General features: G+C 41.8%; 1 protein-coding gene across 6 annotated transcripts in view; it reads right to left on the bottom strand.

Annotated features, from left to right (window-relative positions):
- Positions 1–23,272, bottom strand: part of zfhx3b (zinc finger homeobox 3b) — a 202,473-nt gene that overhangs the window by 20,001 nt on the left and 159,200 nt on the right. For all 6 annotated transcript variants that reach the window (XM_030102752.1, XM_030102988.1, XM_030103153.1 and 3 more), the window contains one exon: positions 5,923–6,030. In XM_030102752.1, the coding sequence (XP_029958612.1) occupies positions 5,923–6,030 (108 nt within the window). The remainder of the gene's footprint in view (positions 1–5,922; positions 6,031–23,272) is intronic.

Genomic DNA, 23,272 nt, shown 5'->3' with positions numbered 1-23,272 from the left:
GAAACAGGTATGGATGTCAAAAAATTTGAGGTGAAGTCCAGTTTTGCTTCTTGCTGTGATATAAGAGAGTCCCATCAAGAAGGATCATATATTTTTCAGTCATCTTGAACTTGAAAGTTACTTCTCAAATTTGTCTCAAGACAATGTATGGTCAAAGAATAAACAGACCTAAAACAGCAGCCCTTTTCTGTATCAAAACATCAGTGGTTGATTTAATCAGAAATGTTTCTCCCATTCACATAGGAGGCATCCACAGAGATAACCCCCCACCCCCCAAATTAATGACCTTAATATCTGCCAGAAACCAGCCTGTTACCCAGGCCCCCTTTCTGACTGGTCGTTGGACATGGGGCCCCTCATCCACACCAAGCATGTTCTGACAGATACACAGGGTGGGCTTTTGTTTGGAGGCACAAAAGCCAGAGCAAGAGTGGAGGGGAAAGGAAAAAAAAAAAAACAGAGTCAATTAAGTGATTATTAATTCATGCCCCTTTTCCGTAAACCGGTGGCTTTTGTGCTGTCGAGACCCGTAAGTGAATTGGACTTTGGCACCTTGTCTCTGTCCATAGCTGGACTGTATTATTCAGGCAGCAGCCGAGCTGTTGGGACGCTGCCCTGCTCTCTGGAGCAGTCAGAGTCCTGTTGTGCTTTCAGGGGGTGGAGGGGTTAAAAAAAAAAAAAGATGCCAGACCGACTGACTGACACAGTACAGACTGGATTAACCACAACTGGTCATCTGCCACTGAAATCTTCCAGGACAGCAATCCCAGTTTTTATTAAGGGTTTTTTCAGGTTAACCAGCTCCCCTGCATTATTACTAAAGCCTTGTCTTGGCAAAAGCAGGTTCAATCAGTTGTTAAAAAAAAAAACCCAAAAAAACATCACCCTCATTCCTTCTGTCCATGCCAGCAAGGCTGGATAACTCCTCTTTCACTCTGCTCAGAAAATCCTCAGTCCGCCATTCAGTAAAACTCCGTGATTCTTTACGGTGCCCTTTGTGAAAAGTGTGCCTTCTGATCCCCAACTCCCTAAAACCTTTCACCTTCACACTGCTCAGGCCTCGTGACACCCCCTTCGCTTGAAGCAGTGTGGAAAATCCTCACCTCTATTCCCTCAGCAAGTTGGCCATTAATATGGAGATGATTCAACTCCCCTAGTGGTACAAGTCATTTTCTTTCAGTGCTATACTAACAATACCTGGATATTGTCTTTTCCTTTTCCCATTTCTATCCAGGTTTTTAATCTACAGTCTGTGTCAGAGCCCAGAGCAATAAAGGGCAGTGTTTCATTTCATTTTATATTTGTAATGTAATTATTCTGCATTAATAAAAAGGGACAGCGAAACCTTCAACCGAAAGCCGATTCTGGAGGTACAGGTGAAGCAAATTCCAATATTAAGAAAGACCAAATACCCATAAAAATAATAAAAAAAAGGAGTGAAAATAATGTGTTTTGGGTAGCATAAATTGGTGTAATTAACAGGGGTTTTATTAATCTATAGGTGACTGAACAACAGAATGACAAGTTGTTCACCTTTACAGGACACAGCACAAGCACTCGCCTATTAAACACTCTGTGGTAAAACTCATAAACACCAAGCTTTCAGCCAGTTGTCTCACAAACAAGGACAATTTATGGCCTATTATCTTCAAAGACAAAAGGAATTATAATGTGAAGGATGACAAACAGTGAAAGGACGTGATATGAATATGTAAATATTTTCAGTGCTCTTCCTCCTGATTTCTCACCCTTCGGGTTTAAAGCCAATAACATATCACCGCTGCACTGAACCTCTTCCAGTGCAAAACAGCAATAACACAAACTTGTAATAATGTGATTGTAACTAACTACAGACAAGCAGCTTGAACTTTTAGACACGGATCATGTTAAATCTAACTGTGTGCAGTTATATGGGGAACAACTCATCTGAATGAGAAGAAAGGCACAATTAAACATGAGCAGACTGCAATGCCACACTGCTGCATCTAGGGGATGCTAATCACCACGCTCATTAAACAGATTAAATGCAGCAGCTGCAGTGTGTATGTCTCCCTCTTGTACACACGCTTCACCTGGACACACACGCTCGCACACACTCGACCAGCCCTCACAAGCTACACACACAGTATGACGTTATCCAGCCGCTCAGACTTTGTTTGGACAGTTTTACAGCTTTAGTGTCAACGCTTAACTGAAAATAGTTTGAGACTTTTTTTTTTTTTTTTTAAAACACATGTTAAACTATGGGAAGAAAAAAAAAAAAGGAACAGCCAGGAGAGTTTTGGCATATTGTTCTGTGAAAGGCTCAAACTAATGTGAGAGTTCTGGTCCAGTCAAATCAATCTGCTCAGCATCTGTTTAGAAATGCACAGCAGGAAAAAAAAAATGTCAATGTTTTAACAAAGTCATTCTTATCTAGCAGCAGAGTAAAAAATAGATTTAATCCATGCTGTTTAATCCACTAAGGCCAGAGTTTCAGAACAAAAAGTTCTGCTTTTAGATGTCATGGAGTTGGATAATACCATTATGATTTGTTCACTAGCAGGGTAAAAAAAGAAACAACAAAAAAAACCAAAATAAAACAGTTTGCAGCAGCTAATCGAAAGCTGAAGTGGAACCTGCATGTCAGCTTTAATTGGTGCTCATCAAAACGACGTCAAAACACACCTACACACTTAGCTCAACAACACAGGCAGACACTCAAATTATAAATGGCAGAAGAAGAAAAAAAGATCTCATAATAAATGCAAATTTACATGTTTGTATTTGACAAGCTCAGTTCATTTGCCTGTTTCATATTAACTTGCTGAGTGGGAACTTCAAATCCTGTTTGTAGATTTTTTTTTTATATATATCTTTGAAACTATGATATCTTTTCATCCAATTAAATGCTGTGATCAGAGTCTGGACTCAGTCTGGGGTATAATTCCTCACCTCCTTGCTTCATATTTACCTTCAGTTTTCTCAAATTGAATGTAAAGAAAGCAAAAACAACAATAAAACATATATCTAGCTCAAATTCACAGGATGACACTCCTTCAAAACCCAGATTAATCTGAAAATCTGGATATGTAATAACTAAGTCCTATTTTTTTTTCTTTAACTTTTTGCTCTTTTGGCCTTCCTCTTTCATTTATCCTTGCCACCCTCCTTTCAGCCTTTCTCCTTGCTGCATTGCATTGCTGCACACCGTTCACCACCTGCTTTAATGAAGGTAGGATCCCGCTCCTTCCCTTCAGCCTGTGCTGTCTCAGCTAGGTGAAAAAAAAAAAATGTGAAGAGAGAGGAAAGACTCTCATGGCGGTTCATTTATACATATTTCATAACTAGCATTAAAAATGACCCTTTGAATTCCTAATCAAGCCAGTCTTCAGCTTCTTTCCAACATTTAACTATTTTCTTCTGTGCCTGAACGTACATTTATAATATTTTTCATCATCTAGAAAAAAAAAATGCGCCACACAATGCGTGCAGTGCTGAGAGGACGTTATATTTACATATGTCTGAATACCTTTACATGCACATGTATGTATCATCACCGGGATCGATTGGAAAAAAAACAAAACAACAGAATAATGAAGGCATCTTTCAGGAGATGACATGCTGAATACATATGCATTTTACAAAGGCTTCTGATGTACCTCTAAATGATTTTAATGAATACTGAGGAGCTGTGGAACAAGAAAGAGAAAATAAGATTGACACGGGCTTTAAAAAGGAGGAAGCCTTTTTTTTTCCTGTTCACTAATGCCGTCTGTCTGACAGTGACTGTCATTTGTAAAGGAACAATGTTGTGCTCTGTTCCAACAGCTACATGACAACGATGAGAAGAAATACTTCAGTACTTCTAATGATGGACCTTAGAAACGGCTCAGCCTCAGACAGTGGGAGACTGAGCACCTTTCATATAAATAACAGGTTCATCCAGCATATTTTAACGTGCGCGTCATCTGTGTGTCTACTGTACAGCATTTCCAGACAATCGCCAGCCCAAACAAGTGCTCCCCTGTTTACTGAATGCATTGTGAGGTCTTCCTCACTTCCTCCCTGCAACACAGCTTTTCTGCACTTGGCTCTTAAATGGGCTTTATGTTCATCAATCACACACACGCAAAAAGTTTGAAGTACAAAAAGAGACACTCGGGTTAAACTACAGCTGTCTACCTTCTGCTGACAACACAGCCTTGAACCCGCTACCCCAGCACACCCACCCACCTTTCCACTGACATCAAACAGAACCTCAGACCTGGTTCCCTAATGCAATGCTATTTTTAACTAAGCGTTTCTAATAAGCTGCTGGGAAGCTGTAAATTTTTCATATGCAAGCACATACTTCCTTTGTGAAAACACAGAAACACACTTATTTGGTGATTAGCGACTGACAGAGGGGAGGAAAGGAACTGAATATGCTTGTATCAAATTGCATGCCTTTCAAAAAGGAGGAATCCTAATGCGAGGAGTCGTCTTCCTGTGCACCACAGGTATGAGTGAATTATTAATCGGCCAGCTCATTTTAATGCTTTTTAAAGTGCTTTATTTTGATGTGCTAAAACATACTTTTAGCCATATTCAGTCAGGCATGCATATCATTATTTCTCCCATCAAAGAAGAGTGTCGCCCTTTCAAAGAGCACAAACAACTCAGCCTCATTTAAAATAGAAGTTCGAATATCAAAGACGCTTTACAAAGGCTGGGCTTCAAACACTGTGATGAAGTTTTTTTTTTTCTCTCTTCTTCTTCTTCTGCTGCACTTTATAAAAACTTAGGTATGCAAAAGGTCTGAATTGTTTTCCCGCTTTTAACCTGACTAGTGTAAATCAAAACATCCTGCAGTAACACAAGGAGTTAGACAAGTGAAAAGCATCTACTCAGGCCCGTTACTGTTCAGTGTCATCATTATCAGAAATCTCCACTATTGAATAAGAGACGTCTTCACTGCCAGCACTGTTTTTCTAACACAGGAGCACAAAATGCATTGAAAACACAAATGAAACCATATTTAATCTGAACACAGTGACTTAAATCTGAGGAGAAACCAGAGACAAAGCTTGACACACACACACAACACACACACTTGATATTGTTTTAATTAAAAGTTAACCTCATGTATAATTTGACTTTGCTTCAGTAATTACTCTTGTTACAGTAAACTCAACTTTTGCAAACTCTGTTAGCTATATAGACAGACCGTCTGTCAAAAAAAAAAAAAAAAAAGGCCTGTCAGACTGCTGACTGAAACCAAACCTTGTGCAGAGTTGAGGACTCAACCTGCTTTCTGTTCAACAGATCAATAAAAAGGACTAAAATCAGATGGATGTGTGTAGTCCTCAAATGTACTCAACTGAATATTTCAAATGAAGGAACAGAATTCATCTGCTAAAGTTAAAAAGCATTGCCACAAAAATGCATCCTGCACTGCATGAGAGCTTGAGCTAGAGCTCCGCCCCCACTGACACCAAGCCCCGCCCCCCTGCTCCTACACCTGTCAATAAAGGAGAGCCACACTGATTTGACAGCATCAAACACAGGTGAGTGTTGTCTTTCCTCCTCCTCTGTGCGCAGGAAAGTTTGAGAAGGGGACAATCCTGTTGCATGAGAGAGTAGATCTTGAATTACACTCGCAGGCCCTGCTCCTCTAACGTATTGATCCAAGACAAGAACATGGTTCAGATGTCTTCCAAAAATATTTGTTAGATTCTCATTTTTATCCTTTATCTGATGATACTGAAGGCCTGGAAACCTGCAGCATGAAAGAGTGGTCCTCGAAAACTAGATTAGGGTGTTTTGATAAAGTGTGTTTAATGTCTAAAAAGGGGATAAATGATTTTATAAAATGTGGTTTATTTCATTTCATTCAGCTGCGTGGCGGCCTCAACGCTGTGAGAAGCGCTCCCTAAATACATGTGGAAATATTGGCCTTACCTGTCCCTTTGGTGAGCTCCTTCTCCCCCCCACTTTCTCTGTCTTTGGTTTGGTCCTCCTGGTCTGTGGTGGTCTCACTAGCAGCCTCCACATCCTCGCTCAGCTCTCCTGAAGGGGGAGGGAGAACGGGATATGTAAATCACCACGCCATCAGAATTGGTGGAAGCACTTAAAGGGACGGCAGCGTTTTTTTCTATAGGAGCTTGCAACAATTACATTTGCTGACACACAGTTGCAAGGCGAGCAGACAAAGAGGGCAGAATCTGCTTTCTGTCCTGCGCTGCCTGATCGGCATGGCTGTGTGTATTCTGACGTGAATTATAAAATCAGAACTGAATTATAATATAGCAGGAAATGCAAATATTCTCTCCTTCATGTTGTCATTGTTATTATATTATTGTCACTAAGTATTCAAAACCATGAGACAAATCTGGTTTCCTCCGTTTAAAGTGGACATATAATTGTGGAAAAAAAACCCCACACATGTGTCTTGAAGTGGGCAGATGGAAAAATAATTGTGTGAGCAGTATCCTTCAAGAGAAAGCGCTTATATTGAACGAGCCCGTTCTCTTTCTCACACACACACACACACACACACTCCCCTGTTGCAATCTGCTAGGTTACTTACAATACAAACCTCATTTCACTTCTGCTATCCTACTATGGCAAAAAAAAAAAAAAGAAAAATCATAAATATTTAAAACTTTCAGAGCCACAATTCATTTTATTTTTATGCCAAGTCAAAGGCAGAAATCCCCTGTAACCACCTTAAAAGCCTCAGCTCGATATATCAGGCCATTTAGAAACATCGAAGTCCAAACAATGGATATCCAATAACGCCATTTGTAAGTAACACACAGAGGAAAAGATAGCAAAAACAGATAATAAAAAGGGCATCAATCTTTTTTATTTCCCTCCAGTGCCCCCTGAACATCCCCTTTGCCTGTTAAGTTTGTTTAAAAGTAGTGAGACTTGCATGCAATAGCATTGATTTGACAACAGTAAACTAGGCCTCAGTCAATAGGCCCTATCAGTTATTACACAAGTCAGCTAATTCTCAGCAAATGTACTTAAATGCTCTTTTGAAAATGCTTTCATGCTTAGGTCTCTACTCTATGAGCTATTGATATATTGACAAAGCTACAACAGCTACTGAAATATCCTGTTCAAGTATTCAGCCCTGCAGTCATCACGCAGCCAATCTCAGCTCACCACATGACTACCCACAACCAAAACCACTTTGATGATGCTACAATATCACCAACACCTGCTTTTTTTTTTTTTTTTTTTTTAATGTGTTGATCCACGCTTCAACGTGTTGTATAAAATGGGGACAGCTGGTGCTGGATTCTCAAATTCGAATAGAAGACATTTTAACAAACAAGCTTAGAGCAAACATTACATTGTTGTATTCACACACAGGTCCTTAGAATTCTTAGACAGCCATAAAATATTCAAACGCATTGTTTTTATTTCTTGTAGTTTTTCGTGTGCTGAACGGCTGAAAAAAAAAAAAAAATCATATGCAAATATGTTATGCATCGAAGTGAAAATACGGTAAATGAAATTACTGTTTTGTTGTTTGACATTTAATTCACTGCCGTCTGTCCGTGTGTCATTTACAAGCTTAGAATAAAAGGCAAGGATATTTAAAATATCAACAGCGTATTTGTCTATTTTAATTCCAGACACACCTCATATTTTCTTTGTTTAGGGTTAACTTGGATGCACATCACAGCTTTAAAACCAAAAGAAATACTGATTGCTACAACGGAATGGCTTATTCTGCATGTATCTGCGTGAAAAAGGAGAAAAAGGGTTTATTTTTGTTTTTGGTTAAATAACAAGGTCATAGGAAAACACCTTTATATTGCGAACAGGAAAGGAGCAGCCTCCTGTATTTCCTGCTTGCTGGTGCAGTTGTTTTATGAAACAGCTGTCTGATGAGTGATAGGCGTATGGATTTTGTTGTTACACATTACAGCTGAAAGCAAACTGTGAGCCAATGCTGTAATGTCTAAATAACAGTATTCAAAAGGGATCACCTGCTACTCCTGTTAGTTTTTTTTTTTTTTTTTTTTTTAAAGTGTTGTGTAGATTCTCCACACAACTCGGAGAATTTTACTCTTTTATTTTCAACCGCGTGTCTATTATGTTTCCAAGGCAACCTATAAATTCCATGCAGTGCTGGTGAGGCGGATCTCAAATATTCCCAGAAAAAAAAAAGCAGAAAAAAAAAAAAAAAAACAGATCTGCTGCAGAGTCTCCAAATCCCATCTAACTCCTGCCTGTATAAATCTCCACAACTGAGCAAGAATTAGGATACTGTACAGCTGCATAGGTGCTCAGATTACAAAATAATCCCCAGGTAAATTTTTTAACCTTTAAAAACGGGGCAAGGTGTCATTTCTTAGCTATGTGACACTTGTAGTGAGACTAATTCCCCACCTACGCATTAATACACACACTTTGTGCCTGAACATTACTGTGATAGGCAGCCAACATTCTAATGCTATTCAGCTTTCCTGTACCCACCCCCAGCGTCCCACACGCACGTGTTCAACAATGTTTTTTTTCTCCCCCCCTGTGTTTTCTATACTTCTTTATTTAGATGTTTAATCAACTTATATGACACATTTAGTGCACACAGAGCCCCACATCCATAATTTATGCAGAAACGCAGACATTTAATTCCAGGAGAAGCGTTACATCTTTAAGTGGCGAATGGCTTCGCCTATTTCTTGTCTCATCTACAACAGTATCGCAGAATGATTAAAGCTGGGCTGACTATAATTAATGAAAGGTCATGAGTGGCCTAAGAGTAGGATGCAAATGGAAGAGACACTAAAACTGCAGCCATAGATTAACTTGAAAACAGATTAGGAGAAACACTCAAAGCTATGGCAGCAGGCCATTTCTAACCCAAATCTGAGAGATGTAAAGGACAATAGCCCAAAGGTTGTCTTCTAATTAATTGTCTTCATTAACAATCCTAATACAATGATATGAAACAGTTCCATTAATCTAATCATGCGAGCTGAATAAGCTCATTGCGACACAGAGATTACGCTCATTTGTTCTCAGCGTATAAATATCAGCTTTGCTCTGCCAGTCACTCAGTGGGGACAGTTCATGAGTTCCCTTTTCCAGCATCTCCACACACACACCACACACACAAACGCGCGCACGCATGCACACACACGCCCCATCCAGGCTCTGAGCGCTCTGCCTCTCTTGTGTTTTGCCAGTGAGGATGCAGAGTCTTAATCAGACCCATAGGTGTCACTCTATACAAGCGAGGAGAGAGCAACTTGCTCACACACGTTTAATGAGGTGCAGGGGGGGGGAGGTAGGGAGGGACGGGGCTGAGCAGCAACAGACAGAAACACACAGAGAAGGGGAAAAGAGAAGAAATATGTGGAGATGACAAAAGCAGATGCTATGCAAGAGCTGTCCAGTGAAGATGAGCCACTGAAAATGGCGAGATTACCTTCAGATGAGAGAGAGCGGCCTTCCTTTCCCCTGAAGAGCAGTGATTACACTAATGCTAATCAGACTGACAAGCACAAACGGCCTGATAAATAATTGATGGTAACCACTGCACTTTCCAGTATTCCTTCCCAGACTGTAGAGAAGAGCAGCAGCAAGTAATAATAGTCACTCTAGATATCTTTCACTAGGTCAGGCTCCTCCTCTATCCTCGGCCTCAGCAGAATATACTGCTGTGATGATAGCTGCCTCTCTTTAAGTACAGAATTCTGGTCCTACCTGAGAAAGGCTCCAGTGTTCCTGAAACAGCGGTGGCAGCCTGCTCTTTTTGTTGCATATACAGTACCTCAGTCAACAATCCTGTCTTATCTGTCTCGCTTTGGCTTTCGTAAGTCATGGAGAACCAGCGCGGGGGCTGAGCCGAGCTTCTCCCTCTCCCCGGCTCTCAAGTACTGGAAGCGAGAGCTGAAGCTCCGGTCCTCTCTGGGCTCCCGTGTGGAGCTGCCTGCCTAAGCTCTCATTACTCTCATTATGATTATTGAGGCTGTTGTTATCATTTTAACCAGGTGTCACAGGAGCGGCACTGTAAATCAGAGGTGCGCTCCCCCCTGCTTCATCCAGGGCCGGACAGCTTCCTTTTCTTTAGCGCTGCACTGTCGGATAAAAAGCAATCTTATTTCACACTTCACAGACTCTATCTTTCTCCCCTACTTCTTCTTCTTTTTTTTTTTTTTTTTTTTTTCAAAAATCCCCCTCTTGCTCCCCCATCATCCCTTGCACCTCTTCCTTATATCAAAGTTGGCCTGACTCCGGACTAGAGGGTGCAAAATGAAAGTGACAGGAGGGTACCATGGGACAATGAGACGCAGGACCCATGCTGAGGGCTTTCATGCATTGTCCGCTCCTCATATCAGCACCTCTGTGCCCCATATACAAGATCCCCCCCTTCTAAAAACACATCACACAGGAAAACACTCCCACCCTTTGTGACCCCCCCCCCCCCCCACATCTCTACATGCACATGCTCACTGAAGCCCTCTTCTTATGTACTCACGAGCCACAACCTCATAAAACCACAAGTGAACAAAACATGCCCACAACACAGAGACGAGACGAGAGGGGCTTCTGTTTATGAAAAAGCAGCTAACCACAATATGATCAGCAACCATAATGGCCCATTTAAATAAAGATCTTTAACATGTCCTTGATATTTAATGATATCTAATTTATATATAAAAACACAATGAATATTGTGGTGAAATGTCAGAAAATTACAAATACACCTGCCACACGCAACAAAACAACAAAAAAACAAAAAACAAAAGTAGAAGCATACTCTCCCTTTCTTACTCATGCTCCCACTGCCTCTCACCCACACAATTTCACATTTTGAAAGGAAAGAAGAGTGAGCTACCTCAGCGCTGCTGGTCGGAGTTATGTGTTAGATTCCTGACCTGTCTATGGGGGGACTTGCTGGCCTCTCCCTGCTGGCCCTGCTGTGACCTCAGGATCTAAATGTGAATGAATACTTTGTGTCTCCAAGGGGCCGAGGGCAAGAGTGAGGGAGGGAAGGAGGGGTGATATAGTGAGGGAGGAGGAGGAGGTGCAGAAGATGGAGGAGGGGTACAAGGGTAAGGCAGCTAATAACTAAAAAAACTTTAAACAGAGAGTTAATCACAAACAGCAGTGACGGCTCACACCGCTCATCAGACCGGCTTCATTTCATCCCCACGTCAGAGGATGCGCAGTGTATCCAGGTCAGATTTTCAGTTTTTCAAACAATATTTTTTAACAGAAAAATCAATCTAAAAAAAAAAAACATAATAATTTCACTGCTTTTGCACTCTTGATATTTAGTAAATTAGGAAGTTATCAAGCACCATGTAAAGTATTAAATATTCTCCCTAAAGTGTTATCTCGGGGGAAATCATGCTAATTAGAAATACTTCTCATGATAATGGCATGTTTAGATACATTACAAATAAAGTGGATAGAGTGAGTGCTGCTCCAGTTCTTTTCTCTTTGTGTTTTACTTCAGTGATGAAGGAGAGGAGGATCTAGGTTAATGTGGCTACACAGGGACTGAGCATTCAGGGACTGCTCACTCTTCTGCCCCATCAGACACACACTCACACACACACACACACACACACATACACACAGCACCGAGTTCCTTGAATGCCCAAGATGACGACCGCTAACTAACACATATTATGCCCACAATGGAGGATGCAGACTGTACTTTTCCCTGCGAGGACGGTGGGCTAAAAGCCCGGATAGGGGGCAAAAGCATCACTGGGCCATGCTCTCCCATCTACTCAGCCTGAGGGACATTGTCCCGCACAAAGAGTCACTCTGCCTCTCTGCCACTGCCACCCCCTGCCATGCATTTATGCTTATCGTCTTCCACTGCTGCCTCCTCTTAAATCAACCTCCTTTTTATTAATGCATCTTTTTTTTTTTTTTTCTTCCTCCAGCTCACACTACAATGCCTTCACCTATTTGCAGCTATTCAAAGGGACCAAACAGAACTGGGGTGGGTTGACAGAGCGTGGGGGGTGGCTGAAGGGGTGTGTGTTGAAAAAAAAAAAAAAAAAATAGGAAGGGGTGGGGTGGGGTGGGGTGTGGGGGGGGGGGGGGGGGGGGCATCGCGGCTGTCATAAAGGGCAATCACATCAACTCTGAAATATTCACCAGTGGGTTGGAAAATGCGATGGTACAGTTATGACAGGCGAACAGGCGACTCCCCCACTCTAACCCAGCGTCCCCCGCCCTTCTCTCCATCAGGGCGGAAGCGCGGCGGACACTCTGAATATGTATAACCCGGAAAATGTATTGATTTTTCATTTGGCAAAAAGGGACACAAAAATCACATAACCTGAAACTGTCACAGCTCTTTTGTTCATAGCTCATCTCTCCTGATGTTTGGCTTTTGCCACAAACTCTCTTTAATTACCAGGTACAGTGAGCTTCAGAGCCTTTCTCCACAGAGACACAGCCACATGCAGCCTGCTGGGCTTAACAAGACAGCCCACATCTATTATATATGACATACACCCAGCAGCTTTTGTTTCATATCTGACTAATAAGCGCACTGAATATGACTATACCCACAGTTTGTTTTGTTATTATACACAAGATACTGTGCAAAAAGCTTTCTTGAGGAAAACCTTGAAAATTAAAAATATAGCATGCCACTTTAAAAATAGCACTTTCATACTAAAAGCTAATGCTGGATAGTCCTGGCATTTATTTGATGTGCTTTTCTGAAGCACTTCTGCTTAACATGAAATTCTATAATAGATCAAAGTTTTGCCAAGGTAACGGGCAGGTGCCTGTATGTTTGTCTGAGTGCGCACACTTGTGTATGTGTGTCCATTAACAGGTAATAATCTGTTTATCTCTCCTTTTAGACACTGCAGACCAGTACAGTGGACTGTCTGAAAAAGATCTGTCGATTTATTGAATGCACCATTTGCATATCTTTGTAGTGCTTCCATCTGCCTGTGGACTGTTCTGTGGAGGTATTAGCTCAGAAAATCAATGTTGCCATGGTTGGATGTATGTAGCCCCTACCTCGGCGCGTGTTAGGAGTCCGGCTCATAGCTCCCACATGGGTCCTATTTACATGAGTCCTGCCGGCGCAGGCTTTCCTGCCAGTTCTTCAATCTTTGTAAACTTAAAGTACACAAACACATTTCTCAGCGTGCCCCTCCAGAGTGGGCTGGTCCGCCATCCTCCTCTCTGGTCATTCGGCCTCCCCGTCTACATCCACCGCCCTGGGCTTGGCTGTCTGTTTGTTTATGAAAGCGTACGCAGAGATAAAACAGAATCTGACAAGGTTATGAATACCAATTTTGCTAATCAATTTTATTTAAAATATAAAATGTAGTGTATCATTGATGTGTGTTTTCTCTCAGAGGTTTACTGAGCTGCTAAGTTCAAAAGTTTCTGGATAGTTAAGAGGAGAGATGGAGTCTGATAAGCCGGAGCCGGGTCTGATTTTTTTTCTTCTTCTTTTTACATCTATTTTAATTTATTACATCACAGAACTGTAGCGATATACTGTACACAAAGACTTGCACTTGTACTGCTATGGATATTTTTTTTTCTTTCTAGTAGAGCGATTGCAGTGAATACCCAGGGTAACTTTTCTTCTGACAACCACCCGGCTGGTTGCTCATAGCTAATTGCTAAAGAAATCCAATGATTACATTGCACAGGCACTTTAAAACATCCATGAGAGTGCTACCACTTATTGAAAAAAAGCTTTCCCTACCTCTATCCACTCCGTTTCTAATACAAATCAAACATGGGGAGCTTTCTTTCACCATTTGTCTTTCTTTCTGTTCCTCTTTGCATAGCCCATCCATTACTTTCACATGAAATATGAAAAGGCAATATCCTCTCTGTGTTTGTACTGAAGCGTAATGCGATTGTGTTGTCATTTATAGGAAATAATCACAAACCTCTCTTTCATTTTCCAGTTCAAATAACCATGAAAAATTAGCCTTCAATGTCAGGGAGGACAACAAAGGGATGCACACAGACTATTGCTTCACCACCGCGCTTGACATTTCTCCTTAATAGGAAAACGGGTGGTTGTTTCTATCTCTCTTTTTCAATCTTTCTTTTTCCTAACCTCTTTTTTTTTTTTTTGACCTAATTAAAAAAAAAGTTCTGCACTCAGATCTTTGCAAATCTCTCCCGCGTCTTTATCCGGCGCGTCGTCCACATGGTAAAACGACTTGGAGGGTTAGAAAACTCTGGTCCCATGCACGCTGCGCCCCACTCATTAGCACCCCGACCACTTGTCTGTTAATGGCTACTGTTGAAGGGAGATGTCGCCAGACAGCCACTATGGGGCTCAGGTCACCGTGACTACCGTCCAGTAGCCAGATGGATAAATAATTCAAAAGCTATCAGACTCCCTGGCAGCAGAGCGGTCCCAAAAACACACACGCAGGACACGGTTTGTAAAGGCCTTCCTTTGCAGATCGGCGTTTAGCTCTTACAAATGATGTACAACCAGATATCTGTACAAGACCCCACACAAATTAGCATTAGCTGCAGCTTGAGGATCCTTTTAATTTAGAGAAATCCTTATTTTCAGTGTGTGCAGCAAAGTAATAGTAATTGCTTTCTGTTATACTGCCATTAAATGCTTAATAGGCAGGTTGTTTTTCACTGTAATTATGTACCAAATAATCAACTAACTTCACCATGCAATTACAGGAGATGCATTTGGACTGGTAAGATTTTTGTTTGCAATCACAGATATCGAGAAATACAACAAAACAAAACGAAAAAATTGATACCGCAAGGCGTTTCATGAGATGAAGCTACGATTATCAAATTGATTCTGTAAATATCTTAGTGAAGTAATGTCTCAGTCAAAAGTGAGGCTACAGATACAGATTTATTGTTTTTTTTTTGTTTTTTTTTTTAATATATACTTCTCAAAAAGACCTGAGCTCAATGCGACCGAAAAGCAGCAAACCTTCAAAGCCACAGAGACGACACCGGTACAGGTCTGCATGTTTCTCTGGTTAATGAGGCATTTCTCTGCAGAGATACAGTGTTGTCCTCTATGTTCTTTTGAGGAGAAGTTTAATGAAAACTACATTGATAACAAAATCACAAATAGGTGTCTATTCAAATACAGTGTTATGACTCCTATGATTTTCTTATTTGCATACTTTTAAAAGTGGATTTCATGTGGCAGTATGGTTTGTGATGCATATAATGAAATTTCCTCTCAAAAGGCTAATGAAAAAGACTCATCTCATGCAATTAGCTGATTCTTTATTCGCTTCTTGTAATGTATTAATTTATTATCATATAATTCTGGCAGGATTATTATTTATTTGATTAGGAGCACACCTTACAGCCTTAATTACAAAACAGACTCTGGGCGAGATGATGGGATGCAAAGCGCCAACTCAACCATAATTTTTGATCTAGTTATCTTTCTAATCTCAGTGGTATGTCCAGTCTGCATTAATCTGAGCCTAATCAGTATTCCTGATTGCTTTTGGTTTGCAGTTTTGCCCGAGATTGAAAACTACCTCAAAATAACACTTGACAGAACAAACCTACTCAGTTCATCCTGAATTACTTTTTTCCCCCCATTTTTCGATGAAAAATTTCTCTCTTAGCTCAACAAGCGCAGATCAGTAACTGGTATTTGTAGCCAAAAATGTAAAGGTATAGCTTCATTTGGTGTCGAATTCTTTACAAACAGCTTCTACAGAGATTTTGTGCTGAAAAAGCTCCTAGAAGGGAGAGACTGTGCTGCCCGCTGCTCCGCTCTCCAGAGAAGCAGACTTGGAGTGATTACAGTCAAACACTGCTACTCAGTTATCTTTGGCTCAGCCACAGGAGAGGGAAAAGACGAGACAGGAAAGGAAAAAAGATGGAACTGATGATGTGGCGAAAACATGGGCCAGCTGTTCCAAAATGACCGAAATGACTAGTTGCATCTGATACTCTTCTTGTAAAATTCACCCTGCGCTAAAAAAGAAAAACCCGCAACATCCCCAGTAGCAATCACCGGACCCAGAAAATCTTTAGGATGTGCACCAGGACCGTCTGATGTCCGCGAGCTACAACGAGATCCTTCGCCAAAAGGTACATCCTTCCCAAACAATGTCAAGAATAGCCCTTAAGGAGAAGGTGAGGGAGGAGATGTTATTAAAGAGACATTTCAAACGTCCTTGGGTTTTGAAGTGGAGGCCAATTAAATGGCCTTGTAGCATCCATTTTGTGCCGAGCGAACAGGTATGAATGGGGGTGGTGACTTGATGGCTGCGGCGATTCAGAGGAGAGAGGAGAGCGGTGCGCGCTCGGCAGTAGGTGAGGCACCTGGACGAGCCGTCGGCCGACTCCATGCTGAATTTTTTAAAGCTGCGCACATTTGCCCAATATCACGATGAAACGATATCACATCATTTCAAGTGACTTCTACTTTTAAAGGAATGTAATGGTTTAAAGATCACGGCTACAAACATTGCGTCCCCCCCCCCCCCCCCCCCTCCTGTTTCTAGTTTAATGCTGACTGTGCATATAGTTATGGAAATGAGCGCGTCCAGGATGCGGAGTCCCTCGCCTCTCTGAGGCACGGCGAGGGATTAACAACCTCGCCCCTATGGAGACCCGGCCTGCTGCTAAATTGGTACTGTGCTATACCGCATCTCGCATTTCTATTGTATGCATGTGTGGTTGTTAGTGCTGCTGTTGTTTTTATAATGGGTGCTGTTATTGTCCTCGCTGCAAAAGACTCCTCTCACTCATTAGCAGGAGGTTGGTGAGTTAGAGGGGTGAGAGCCCAATAAGGTAAAAAAAAAAAAAAAAAAAAAAATTAATTATTCATCTCAGCGGTTGGTGTTTGGGTGCAACTGTGGGCCCTAAAGCAGGACTCCAACTAGCAGAGGTCTGCCTCTGGAGGACTGCTGAAATAAACAATTGAAACAATGTTATGCCGTGGGTGTCAGTTACAAGGAGAAAGCAAACACTAATCACCAAACTAATCATTAAAACAAGCTGCCTACAATAATGTGGCTCTCCGTGGATTTGTGGTTCCTCCCCTGTGTACTGATCCAACATTTTAAAGCTCCATCATGTCCTCAGACTAGATTCTGCTGCTGGCTCATGAACAGGCCGGGATACAATCCCCTCCTCGTCATTCAGCCATAGCTTCTCGCCGGCTCCAGCCAGGACCTGTGGCCTCCTGAGAAGGCTGTGATAAGAATTCATTTCTTCCTATTATGTGCTCTTGTCCACTGCCTCAGTTCATCAGTTCAGAGCAACCAAGTCAATGAAAGGGCCTGTAATGAAGCAATCAGATGCAGCCTGGTTCTCCGGGCTCGCCACTCCATTCTCAGCTCCCAGTGCAGGTGTGGGCCGGGGCGGGGGCGATGATAAGGGAAGAATGGACATAAACCACACAGAGGCATTAATTCAAGACCTTGTCTTTCATAGACTCAAGGATAAGCTGCTCTCACGTGTGTTTCCGACCAGCTTGTGGGCATGTGGAGAAAATCGTGTCATTTTCCATAGTTTAACTACAGTCACTAGTTTGTTTCATTGAATTAAAAAAAAAAAAAAAACAAGAAATGAGTTCTTTGACAAACTGTAGTGAAGCTATGAATAAAGGCGTTCGAAATTTCTCTCTTCATCTTCAGATGGTTGCATCAAGCCCTTTTTACTCCACTGTCTCCACTGCCACCCCTTCTCTCCTGTGTGCACCTCTTAACAACTCCTCAACATGTGGAAACTATTACTGGGAGTTTGGGAGAGGAATGTATGTGTTGAATCTTAATCGCTGCCTTAAAAGTGGGAGATTCTGGGTCTCCTTTGTCTTGTAATGTTGTGAAAGTTTCATTTCAAATTAAAAAAAAGGCCTTTTTGATCTACCTAATATTGTTTTCTCTCCCTTCAGGGGCTGGAAATTGGTAGCTGTTTTCTTTGATCAGCCTCTTTTCTCTGCACACGCACACACATACAATAAAAAAAACACACACATATTTTACTGTCTGTTTTATGAAGTGGTCAGGGTTCAACGATAGGGTGCCAAGGCCCAAAAATACACATAATAGAGTATAAAACGAGGCTGTAAACCTTGGTACCAACAGTGATGCTCATAAGTTGAAAACACATTTAAAGTAGAGTCAGACTTTGCTTTTGAAAACGCTTTCAAACTCGAAAAAGCTTCCCCAAATTTCCTCCCTCCACCTTAATGGGTGCCTCCTCTTCTACCTCCCGCGGTTCACCTGCTGCCAGCTTCGGCAGAAAGACCCTGCAGCTGGATTCTACCTGACAAGAGCTCCTTAACAAGCAACAGTCATTAACCTCAGGAGCAGGCAGCTGCCATGTGATGTAGTGCACTCGGCCCGCTGCAGAAGGGCCCTATTGATCCCAGACATACTTGGTGCCTTCCTCGATGTTTATAATCAATATGCAAATGGCCCGCGGCATTGATTCAATATTAATTTTCAATTAGGGAATTCTCTGGGGGTCTCGGGGGGTCAATACAGAACCATTCAGAGGAAAGGCTTGAGCAAGTTGCAGGCATTGACGTTCCTCTACCCACGACAACTTACTTACTGTTTATTTAGCCTGCCCTGCTGTAAGTCTCGATTAAGGCTTTGGATAATAGGCAGGGAGACAGATGGGCCTTTCTGCACTTCTGCAGCGCTCATTACGTGAACTGGATTTTGGTCTAAACGACTTGTCCTGACTAATAAGTCATCATATCACACTTAGTTTGGTTTGTTGTTTTGGTTGAATTTTTCTTTTCTTTTTGTTTTTATGGCGGGAGAACCGACTGTTTTCAATTTAAAATATAATCTGATACATGATCGTGACAGCTCACCCCTTCAAGGTAAAATGGAAATGATGAACACATGAATGCGGCTACATGGCGGAGCAGTGGTTTTTATATTACTCTTGCTTCACAGTGAGACAATCCTTGGTCCGAGTCCGGTTAGGGACCTTTCTGTGTTTTCTTCAGCCATTTCTCTTCTTTCTTTTTCCTTGCTTTGAACAAAAAACATGACTTTTGGGTTAATTTGTGAATTTTAATTGCCTGTAAGTGTGACTGTGAGTGTGTGTGTGTGTGTGTGTGTGTGTCCTGTTCAGGGTTAAACCCTGCCTTCACACACAGTCAGCTGTTACTGTCTCCAGCATCCTGACTCTGCATCGGATCAAACAGAAGATAGATGGATGGATAACTGGATTAATGTATGAAGAATGAATGAATGCATGCCATTACACTTCAGTGTGCTAACACAGTGCTGTCCTCACATTTAGGTTTTAATCAATAAATATAAAACAGATGATGTTGAAGTGATATTTATGACTTTAAAGACTGAAGAAACACATTTTTCAAATGAGCCACTGTAATGAATTGATGCCAGCTACAGACACAGCTTGTAGAGATTTTAAGTATTTACTGCAAATAGTTAAAAGGAGACATGGACAGTGGAGCACAACATCATTTATGCAGCACTTTAGTCTTTCCAAAGTAACACTATAAGTAACTAGCACCAACTGTCACACTATACTCTATTTTCTTCTTAACGACAACTAGAGGGCCATTTTAGGCAAATAGAGTGTTAATGTTTGTTTGTCTTGCTCTTTGTTGAAACTGTTCAGACAAGATAATCAGACTTTTGAGGCTATTTGCATTCAGTATAGACAAACTATAAGGTAGTCATAATGTGAATAATTATGTGGTTTCAAATCAGTAGTAGTAGTAATACTGTGCAGAGGCCTTGTAGCTTTGCTTGAAACAAAACATGTTTGAAACTTCACTCTGAGCTTATAGGTCTGTGCTGCATTTAAGTTAGAGTAAAACAATTAGGAAGGATTTGGAAAAAACAAACTTAAATCCCCATATAAAGAAACAAGCTCAGATGGATTAGAATAAAAGTGAGAGACTGACAGAGTCAATAAAAAGTGTTTGATTTCATTCACATCTAATAATAAAAATGGCATCTTCCAAAAAAACCACAAAAAAAAAACCAAAAAACAAAAACAAAACACTATTCTCAAATTGTTTGACAGCTCTAGATTCACCAGATCTGACGTGGCCGGCGCCTGCTGCGGGACAGACTGTGGACGGCCAAGTTAACTCATTGAGCAGTAAAGAGGTTGCATGAGAAAATTGCTAAGAGTATAACAGAGATAACCTGGTTGGACAATTTGCTGCGCTTTCCTCTAGATGCACTTCCTGAGGTAATTGGTTTAGGGATAACATTAATTACCACATTGCTCATTAATGGATGAAGCCTTTATTGGTTCCATTGATCAGCAGGACCTGTTAGCCATCATCCTAAGCAATGGTGGATGTAACAAGCTTACATATTGGCATATCAATTAATGCAATCAATTCCTGTCTAGCAGTTGCCATTCCCCCTGTCCAGCCCACCCCCTTTCTTTTCCTCTATCATGTATCTGGATGGCTCGGACAAAAGGCCCGTGTCGGATTAAAAGAGAAAAAAACCTAACTAAAAGATTTCCTAATTGTTTCCTAAGTTGAAGTAATTGTGATTGAGAAAATGTTAACGATGTGGGATGTGAGAAATAAACCCTCCTCATTGGCCACTGGAGGACAGCAACTTTCAAAATGCTTTAAATGTACGACTATTTAAGCCGTAACAACAGCAACTGAAAAGTCACACTGAAATGAAGTTTCTGTTGTATAAATGTGACTTTTGCATAATGTTTAAGAGCTGAATTCATTTCAGCCGCTTATGATTAGAACTAAACAAATTTAAAGTCATGACAGAATCTCTTCCAGAACTGTGGCTGGTTTACCCCACACTTTATCCCACACTGAAAAAAGAGCCTTCTTACTTCTGAAACTGTCATTTCTTTTTATTTCGGGAGTCACTGATTGCGACCTGGAATCCTCGACGTGCCATACATGCTCAGAAAAGGGGCGACTGACTTCAAATGCAAGGCTGCTGCTCCGTGGTATAACATGGCGAAACGGGTAAAACATCGGGGATGAATGAGGGAGTGGGGTGTGATAACTGAGAGCACACCATGACAAAGTGGAGGGATTTACCGTTGGGCCCGCAGCACTTCATTTGCTTAATAACAGATCATTCTATAAGAAAGTGGCTGCTCGGAGGGGGATATCACCCAACGAGGATGTCTCACTCGCAGAAATCCTATTTGAAGACAACACCTTTTGAGCGCTCATCCTCCTCCACGCCTAAGACGATCAACGCGCATGACAGGCCCCATTAATATGACGCCCCGTGTAACCTTGCTCTTTCTCCCTCGCCTCCAACATGAACAAAACTGATAGCCAAGGAGGAGGGGCATTACGTTCCGACTGAGCATGTAACGGGAGGGGTGGCGTTCATTTTTGAAAAGATGACTTTCACATCCGCATCTGAGCCACCTACAGCCACCTCTTCGAAGGTGAAAGCGGTGCCGAGAGCCGTCTGAGGAGGAAGTGAGTTCTGCCTTTGTCTGTGAGAAAGTTGGGTAGTTTTGCAGAGGATGCAGGTTCCCACACTGCAGACGTGTGTTTCCCACACTGTCCTCACCACATCTCTGCCTTCCTGACCAGCCTGCACCACACACCGGGTGATATCTACTGCACAAAACAAAAACCACCTCAATTTAATATTACTGGGAGGAATCAAGCTAAATCTTTGCCCACAGCGCGCTAACAAGCACATATTTTATCCCAGTTATATTTCTTTGAATACGCCCTATGGATTATGTGCCTCGGGTGACTGCCCGGTCAATTTTGCGAAGTCGTCAGAGAGTGAAGGGAGACAACATGTGTGCCGGACAGTATTATGCGTTGAGTGGGACCCCAGATGTGCAGGCAGTTAGTTGGACAGCCCTCGCTCGCTCGATGCGGGACCTCCTGAAGGCCCCTGTCCCCTGAGCAGCACACAAGTGGGCTGAGCAATTAACAATTTCATGCTGATTGCCTGAAGCATGTTTTGCTATGCCATAAAGATAATAGCATGAAGGGTGCAGCGGCAGCAGCTCCCCCCGCCCCCCCTCCACCCCTCCACCCCACCACCACCTCTAGTGTTCTCTATTGCTTCCATCTCTCAATTCTCTCCTGTGCAATTCACATGTTGGAATAGCGCTCTGCCTGCTTGCTTTATTAAAGACAGTCTCCCTGCTTAGAGGGCGCGTTTAAGAAAAAAAAAAATATAAAGATGACTCCCTGAAGAGTAAACAGGGATGATTATTAAAGGGAAGGAGAAAACTAGAGTCTTGGTCTCCCACTGGCTTCTTGATTTGAAAGTCTAATTTGGCAACTGCACACAACAGGCGTGCAGGTAGACAAAACAAACAGGTTCCATTCCCCCAGACAAACGGAGCATGCTCAGAGTGGCTTCTGGTGACAGCCCTCGTCTTCCTCATTCCCCTCCCCAGAATGGCTGACAGCAATCTCGCTCTGACCATGGAGTTCAATGCTGAAAAACAGGAAAATCTGTGCACCTCTAAAACCTGCTATTCCTGTACAGAGCCTCGAAGACATTTAACTGGAAGCAAAACACTGCAAAACATGGTACAGGGCAAGAAATTCCACACTGCTTTGAAGCTATAATGTAGGTATTTCCTGTCAAAGCAAACAGCCAAATTGTCTGAATTTTTTTTTTGAATATTTTCTTTTTTGCAGTTTTAAAATGTCTTTGTGTAATAAAGAAATCTCTGAATGAAAGAAAATGATGTAAAATAAAAACAGAGTTAATAATGGTGGATTACACTTCTGATAATATTTGGCCTCGAGTTTATGTAATCAGTAAAGTATGGCAAAGACATGATTGTTTCATTTTGTTTCATGTTCCTATGCCTATAATTGAGAAAACAAGCTCAGATATGTAAAAAGAAAAAAAAATACATATATGAATCTGATTTTATAAAAAAGACAGAAACCTGCTTGCTCTATGAAGAAAGTGAAACAAAAAAGTATTGTGAAATCTTCAACATACAAAGTGTTGAAGCTCTCCTATTCAACTGCCTTGATTCCTTATTCAAAAAGCTATTGTCTGTTGTAGTGACATATGAGCACAAAGGCCTTTTGGAAAAAAACACATGAGTAAATTACAGTCTGTATCTGGCAGATTAACTTTTGAGAGAGCCACAAAAGTTGCGATACACCCCCAAGGCCATTGTCTTTACGATGAGAAAACAAACCCTGAAGACAGAAGGAGGAGGGCTGCGGACAAAAGGTTGTGGCACCAGCCCCGTCTGCCCCCCCGGCCCGCCCTCTCCGGACGCCTCCGGCCCCTCCATTCAGCGCCTCACCCCTCCCCGGCCCAGTGTGAAAGTCCAGCTGGCACGGTGACGTCCTCGCCATCTGAACCGAACATTGCTC

This window comes from Salarias fasciatus, chromosome 1 (genome assembly GCF_902148845.1).
Source record: "Salarias fasciatus chromosome 1, fSalaFa1.1, whole genome shotgun sequence".
In the NCBI taxonomy this organism is placed as follows: Eukaryota; Metazoa; Chordata; class Actinopteri; order Blenniiformes; family Blenniidae; genus Salarias; species Salarias fasciatus.
This window is presented reverse-complemented; position numbering and strand designations above follow the sequence as displayed.